At 40.1% G+C, this 7,490-nt stretch overlaps 1 protein-coding gene across 1 annotated transcript; it reads left to right on the forward strand.

Annotated features, from left to right (window-relative positions):
* The first annotated feature begins 223 nt into the window (after positions 1-223).
* On the forward strand, positions 224-5,410 carry LOC137889260 (pancreatic progenitor cell differentiation and proliferation factor B-like). Its single transcript, XM_068733033.1, has 5 exons — positions 224-398; positions 1,711-1,806; positions 2,397-2,474; positions 4,227-4,320; positions 4,933-5,410. Exons 2-5 carry the CDS (start codon positions 1,752-1,754, stop codon positions 5,045-5,047), a joined length of 342 nt encoding a protein of 113 aa, XP_068589134.1. The 5' UTR covers positions 224-398; positions 1,711-1,751; the 3' UTR covers positions 5,048-5,410.
* Positions 5,411-7,490: the final 2,080 nt, after the last annotated feature.

Genomic DNA, 7,490 nt, shown 5'->3' on the forward strand with positions numbered 1-7,490 from the left:
CTACACTCCTGATGACGGGTTAGGATATATAAATCATAGCCTCCTGCAGTTTAATTTCTTACCCTTCCATCTCTTTTGGAAACATATCAAATAATGATTTTTAAGCTCTGACCTTTGGTACTACTTATTTGCGTAGCCCATAATTTGTCGACAGTTTTATATGCCCCGCCTCCTTGACTGCGGATGCTACGTCACCAACCCCGCGCTATAAAGTCGCGAGCTGACCGTTGCAGCCAACAAGAAGCCTTGCTGACATCCTCTCGGACCTTGGAGGGTTACACTCACCCAACACTTATGTTCAAATGGGCCCCGTCGCCTAGCGTTTACTGCCCCAGCCTCGCCAGACTGAGTTGAATTGGGTGCTACGGAACATCGAGCACGTTTGGGTTCCTAAAGAGGTACGTTGAGGGTATCCACCCGGTTATAAAATGGTGGTAACGCAGTATTCTTGTGCCGGTGAGGAGGAGAGAAGTCTTCATTCCTGAAAGCCATTAATGGCAGACATCTCATTTGGTTTCGGTAACAAACCTACTTGGATAGTCTGATGAAAATGTCGTGTTTTGGCGTAAAATATACCCTTTCTGACTGGTGGGGTGAGCTAATGCTAGTTTGTCATAACGGCAGCTGTCGCAGAGTCTTTGTTATGTTTATTCCTATAACCTAGAATAATAAACGTTATGTATGTCGTCCTTTTGTCGTTATATCTGTTGTTCAACTCACAGAATACCAACGGTCATATTACCGGTGGTGTTGACTCATAAACTGTCTCAACTGACATCGTTAAAGTGAACAGGCGGTTCTTCTTTTACAGATTTTGTTTTTGTCTTCGTTGGAGACAAAATGTCCCCGTTACCAGATAAAGGGTCCATCTTTACGATGTGTTATCGTATCCCCTTTAAGACTTTTATTTAGCAATCCGCCTTCTTAAATTATGGTTTTATTTATGTATTTATTATATTATTTATTTATTGTTCATGGTACAGAATAACGTCAAAATGTCGGTTTGGTGCAGTGACCATCTCATGTAAACAAGACCCCTGCAAAACATGGGGTGACGTCATTACATTAAGGACGTGAACGTGCGCACGTTCACATCTATACCAGCAAAAAACAACAACAACAACCTTCTGGTTTTGTACATTATGTATTTTTGTACATGAGATAGGAGCAGTTTTAATATACACTTTGTGTATTTGTGTATATGTTCCTGTTTGAATCCTCTGAGTTTTGTTTGTTTTTCTGCATCACAGCTGGAGTCCAGAATGTTTTTCTCTGATTTCTTTTGTCACATTTTCTCGTATATATTCAGTGTTTAAAGGATTAGTTTACTAATTGATAAATCAATCGACCAATCCCCAACAAAATCGTCTGTTTAAGACATTCATCAAGTGAAACTCTGAAGAACATGCCTGTTGTTAGTGGTTTCTTACATGTTATATAGTACACTATATGAATTGATTTAGGAACCACTCATTCAACAGCCATTTTTCACTATCAACAATTACTTGATCAATTGAGGACATTATTGGCACATACATCTATAATGAAATGACAGATATTTGAAGCTCTTGTTATGGAATCTTCATAATTTCTGTCTTGGATCCCTTTGTGGGCATTTGTCCTGAAAGGAGTATTGAAAAATGTCTCAAATCCTTTGCTGAGTAATGTATCCCAGCCAGTTGTGATCATACTGTTGTTTTTCCTCTCCAGGTTTCCATCAAGCACAGCATACAGCGACCAACTACAGTAGAATGGCAGCCATTCCAGCAGGCGGTTCTCTCGTGGCGACCACTGACTACTACCGAAGTGAGTCTCTCTCCTTTTATTCCCTTGTCACACCAGTGCACAGAGCCAAACTGACCTCTTACACAATACTATACTGTAGATGAGGCATCATTAAATTGCTCGAAATTTAGATGTAATGAGTCATCTTGTTTTTTTTTCTGATTTAAAAGATGACTAGTATGTATGAGCTGTGCTCAGGGTAAAATATTTATTCTCAGGCTGAATCATTTGTTGAATACTTGTAGCATAAGTAACCTATTCCTTGTTTGTCATGAATCATTTAATCAAGTACTACAGAGTTGTAATGCTGACCAGTCATTTCCTGTGTATCACAAATATTTGATTTATAGGCAAAATAGACAGTCGCCCCTCAGGCTGATAACAAGACGAAAAATGTATTTGAATCCCTCCGCCGCCGGCTCTCCTTTTAAGGAAACATAGCTATTACATTAAGGTCTTCTCGTGGGTCAAAGCACTAACCCTTCAGTGTGATCCTTAACATCTTCACTTGGACCTCTTTACCTGTTACCTTTCACCTTTTCAGTTTGGTTGACTATGACTTAATCAACCATTTGCTCAGCGCTTTTTCTGCTGATTCTCTCTTCCTGCAGGGCGCATTGGTTCTACATCCAGTAGCAGCTCGTGTGGCAGTTCGGAGTACAGTGGAGAGGTCATCCCTCATCATCCAGGTGTGTGTTTGTATCCATGAAACAGAAAAAAACACAGAACATTCAAGTCTTTGTGCCAAAGAAAACTTCAGATATTCACTGTTCCCTTCACGATTAAATCTGTATCAGTGTGGAATAGCCTCCATAGGAAATTAAAACTCAGTTTACAGTCATTGAATCAGGAAATAACGCAAGACAACTTAGGTGTACTCCGAAAATAAAGAATGAGTCATTTAAATGGCTTTTGGTTTTTGAGAGAACACTGTGTTCAACACCTACAGGAATTGTGTCTCTGTAACAGATCCAGATCCAGATGTTTCTGTCTGTTAGAGGAACTGGTCAACATCCTGTGTGCAGTTTCAAAAGATGGTGACGTTACTCAATCCACACTATACCACAAGCAGAGCTTCAGTTTCAGTAACTTTGAGGATCACTGTGGTTAAGTCAGCTGTTTCCTCATAGCTACTATGTTTGAGTCATCTTGGAAAATGCCCGGTCTGATCTCACGTTTTCTTATCCAGCAGAAACATGCTTTTCACTTTTGTATTTTCACTTTTCCTCCCAAGATTAAGGGATTTCTTTTCTCCCATTCAGTTCTTTGGTTAGAATTCAGATGTCAGTATTAACAGAAAAAATCATTTAGCCCCTGGTACACCACCATATCCCTTAGGTCTGGTTAAAATCTGCTGACTTCACCAGTAATCCTGGATCAGCGTTTCAGTGCAGCTTGACTGTTCCAACCGCTGGGTCAGCTTTTTAATGGTGTCTTTACACAGATACACACCACAGTGCTGGAGATGAATGTAGGTGAAAGGGGAAGTGTGTGTGTGTGTGTGTGTGTGTGTGTGTGTGTGTGTGTGTGTGTGTGTGTGTGTGTGTGTGTGTGTGTGTGTGTGTGTGTGTGTGTGTGTGTGTGTAAAGACAGTGGAATGCACATGGCCTGCATTACTTCTTTTGTGTTAGTTTTACTAAATGCAATTTGATGGAAAATTACAAAGAAATAAATATAGCGGCAGTGGTTAGGTCTATTCTTAGTAGAATTAAAGTCATAACCATAATGGTAAAATCATGGCATTATTGACAGCAACAAAGAAAAAAACACAGGGAAAATATATGATGTTAGACTGTATAGTATTACTTTGTAGTACTTAATTACATGGTTTACATTGTTTGCTGGGTGTTATAACAAAGTAAGCAATTAGTCATTAAAAAAAAAGTAGTTTAATAAAATTGAGGAAACTAATTCACATTGTGGACAGTCAAAATATTTTGGGAGAGGCCCAGTGGCTATATGTACACAATGCATCACTCGCTGTCCCCACTTTGACAATTGGCTTGACCTAGAAGTTAATCATGGCACACAGCAGCTGTACTCTACATTTCACTGCCTGTGTGCAAATTAAGCTGTTACTGGAGTGGCGACACAGTGAGGCGGAGTCCTGGTGGGGGAAACCTGAGTCATGTCTCCCCTTTGGAGTGTGGCTGATGAAACACACACTCAACTCAAACGCGCGCACACACACACACACACACACACACACACACACACACACACACACACACACACACACACACACACACACACACTCTACACACTCACATTAGTTCGCTGTAATGTTCAGTCTGCTGTTATACACGCTGTCCTGGGGTGTTAAAATGTCAAATTAATAGAAAAAATTACACAAACTCCACAGAGAGAAAGTTTAATTAAATGGACAGTAGGCGCTGTGTTACCTCTGTATAAACCTGTGTCTTCATTATCTGCCTCCACAGGACTCCCCAAGCAGGACTCAGGACATTGGTGGTCCAGTTTCTTCTTTGGGAAGCAGCCGGGGATGACCCCACTGACTGAGGAGGCACAGCAGAAGTAAGTATAAGTCAGCTTTGTACATTTTGTTAAATAAAGCTGCCACTGAAACAACCTGACTTAGTGGCTCGATGTGTAGAGCGTGTTGTCCTTTAACCACAAGATTTTCAGTTCTCTCTCTTTCTCCTACTATCCACATGTCTAAGGGCTCTCGGGTGGATTTCCGGTTTGTCCGGAGTACGGGCTTAAACGGGTTACATTTTATGCAAAACTGGTTGAACTGAGAGTAGCAGCCTACATCATCAACCTGGGCAGACGGTGTCACAATATGCTAAATCTAACTTATTACATTAGTAATAAGCAATATGACAATATGTTAAACATAAACTTATGTTTGTTTTTGAACTCACTAAAAGAGCCATTAGTGTCAGACAGGTTCTGAAAATAAAAATGCTTTTCTAAGCTGTGAGAAAATCTTAGAAAACCTCAAATCATCACAACACTCTCACTCCATCCAAAATGTAGATTATTCAATCAGTCCTGGTTTGGTTGTATGATATGGCTGCAGGCTATGACTTGTCCCTGTGTAAACTAATCACTCTGGTCACACCCTTTCTATTATACAGTATCAAGAATAGCTTTTCACTATCTCTCTCTCTCTCTCTCTCTCAGGGCGGGGGTCCAAGGTGCAGTGACTAATGGTCAGATAACCTGCGTTGCCCGAGAGATGGTGATGCAACGCCAGGTGAGTGAGAGCAGCGACGCAGGGAGCCCCACCTCCTCCTGATCCTGATCCTCACTCTGATCCACTTCGCACCTCAGATGGGGGGGGGTTGAACCAATGACCAACGCTAGGTGACGGGAGAATGTCCCGTTTACCTTATTCGTTTTTTTAAATATTATTTGTTGTAGTTATAGGGCTGCCTTACTTGTTTTTTTTTATTGACAACCAAGAAAAAAAAAATATTTAAAATAAATATAAAAAACAAGAATATGATGCAATTGATAAACTCCTTTGTGTTTGTTTTTTAACATTTGTACTGTGTTTGTAATACTGTGTTGCATACACATCGACATGCCTTTGTTAAACATTTTTCACTTTTGTCACCCTGTGATTGCAAATGCAATAAAGTAGACTCTTGCAGCCTAATGCTCTGTGTCGGGTTCACGTCTTTGTTCTTCTCACACACAACATATAGAGCAGAAATATGCCTTCAACATACAACAACTTAAAAAGTTGGGTTTTTTTAAATGCTACAATAGAAGTACAGTTTGAACACATATGGCTTTCTCTGAAGTTTTAAGAACATGCTTCTTTTTATACTTTATTAAAAGCCATGTGTCCATAGCAGTTGGTTGAAATAGCCCTATAAGGACCAGGAGGTGAAGGAGTCGGTGTTTGCCAGCAGCGGTTCATTTGTTTTGTACAGGGCTATTCCAGGAACAGAGTAAACACCAAGAGAGCAGCACTTCATGTCCTCCAACTGCTGTTGCTGCTGCCGGTGGACCCAGAGTCTGGAGTTGCGTAACTGTTTGCTCATTGTCTAAACACCCACTACATCTGGAAACTGAGTCCAGCTGTCTCTAAGGATTAAAAAAACCATTCCTGCACAAACTGGACTAAACTCCCCCCACCAGACTGTTTCAACCTCTGTTTTTTGCTTCTGACGTTTCAATCAAATTTGAAATTCTTTGGATGTGTCTTTGCTTTCAAACATTTCTCACACTTTAAGAGTTTGTCTTGACACTGAATTTACTTTCAAAATAATTTTATATCTAGAGAGAGTAAAGAAACATTAACTTTAGAACCCAACTCATCTGAGAGATCCGTGAAAATGCCAATCATCCAGTGGTGGAAGAGGTAGAAGTAGCAATACAACTCTGTAGAAATAGGTACAGTTACAAGTTAAAAGTTTTACATTCAAAACTTCCCTTAAGTTAAAGCAGAATGTACTCAAAGTATTAAAGTACTTGTTGGGCAGAATGGTCCCTTTTTAGAGAGTTATATTATTATATATCTGTTGGAATATTTGTACTAATGCTTTAACACATAAGCAGTTTTTCAATGGTACAGCTGGTGGAGTTCGAGCTAATTGTAACTTATGCTGTTGGATTGTTTAGTCTGTAACAAAGTATAATGTCTTGTAAATGTATTTCATGTTTTGTACAATCATATTCTGTAAAGTAACTAAAACTGTAGATAAATATAGTTGAGCAAATACAATATTACCCTCTGAGATATAATGGAGTAGAACTATAGAGTAGCACAACATTATAATATTCACGTGAAATACAAGTACCTCAAAATTGTACTTAAGAAGCCTACAGTACTTGAGTAAATGTACCCCACCGGCCATACACAGTATATGCGTATTACAAACATTACGAATCGATCCTACTATACGCGACTGCATGTCCCGCCCTTCTCTGCCTCTGATTGGCTTAACCTAATAATCTACCCTAACACTAACCAATCTCCTTCCTCGTGCCTAAACCTAACCAATCCAACCAATGAGGACAACGAGTACTAGCCAATCAGAGGCGCCGTTAACAAGGCGGGGTATTTAAACCCGTCAAATCTCTGTCTTCTACATTTGCCTGTTGCACACCTGCTGCCGATGCTAATTAAGGTTAGCTCACTTTACAGTTGCCAACACCTTTTTATGACAATTATCGCTCATGTAGTATCATAAACAAATAATAGAATATTTTAGTTGCTGCTACTGACGTTTAGCTAATGAGCTAACGCTAATACCCACGATAGACCCCGCAAAGCCGGAAGTGGGAGTTTCATGAATAATCTTCCCAGATGTCCGAGAGATGCTTCACTTTACAAAGGTAGGAGCTGCTGCAGCATATGTTGGTGTTTTTGTGTGAGTGGATGTCTTGGTTCAAGTTTTTTGTTTACCTGCTTGGCTACTCTCAATAAGCTTTGAGGTCCATGTCTTTTGGTTGTGGTTGGTGTTTTGGTATCTGCAGGCTGAAATGCTGCTGATTTCTATCGATTTATCGACCTATCTGTGGTCGGCATATTTGCATTGTCACTCATTTATTAATGGCCTAAGGACGAAAGTGCCAGGGGCCCAATGGTAGATTTGACTCTGCTGCTAAACGGCCTACATGACTCACTTTGAAAACATTGACACATATCGTCGTCCCACGCCTTTATTTTGAAATAACCATGGCAAGTTTGTATTACCATTTCCGTCCAAGCACACCTGTTTCTTATA

The sequence above is a fragment of the Cebidichthys violaceus genome, unplaced genomic scaffold, assembly GCF_023349555.1.
Source record: "Cebidichthys violaceus isolate CVI_PGR_0920_01 unplaced genomic scaffold, fCebVio1.0.p SCAF_6, whole genome shotgun sequence".
Taxonomy (NCBI): domain Eukaryota; kingdom Metazoa; phylum Chordata; class Actinopteri; order Perciformes; family Stichaeidae; genus Cebidichthys; species Cebidichthys violaceus.

Coding starts and splice junctions, on each gene's coding strand:
- LOC137889260 (XM_068733033.1), top strand. CDS start 1,752: ATGGCAGCCATTCCAGCAGGCGGTTCTCTCGTGGCGACCACTGACTAC. Junction 1,807..2,396: donor GACCACTGACTACTACCGAA/GTGAGTCTCTCT, acceptor CTCTTCCTGCAG/GGCGCATTGGTTCTACATCC. Junction 4,321..4,932: donor ACTGAGGAGGCACAGCAGAA/GTAAGTATAAGT, acceptor TCTCTCTCTCAG/GGCGGGGGTCCAAGGTGCAG.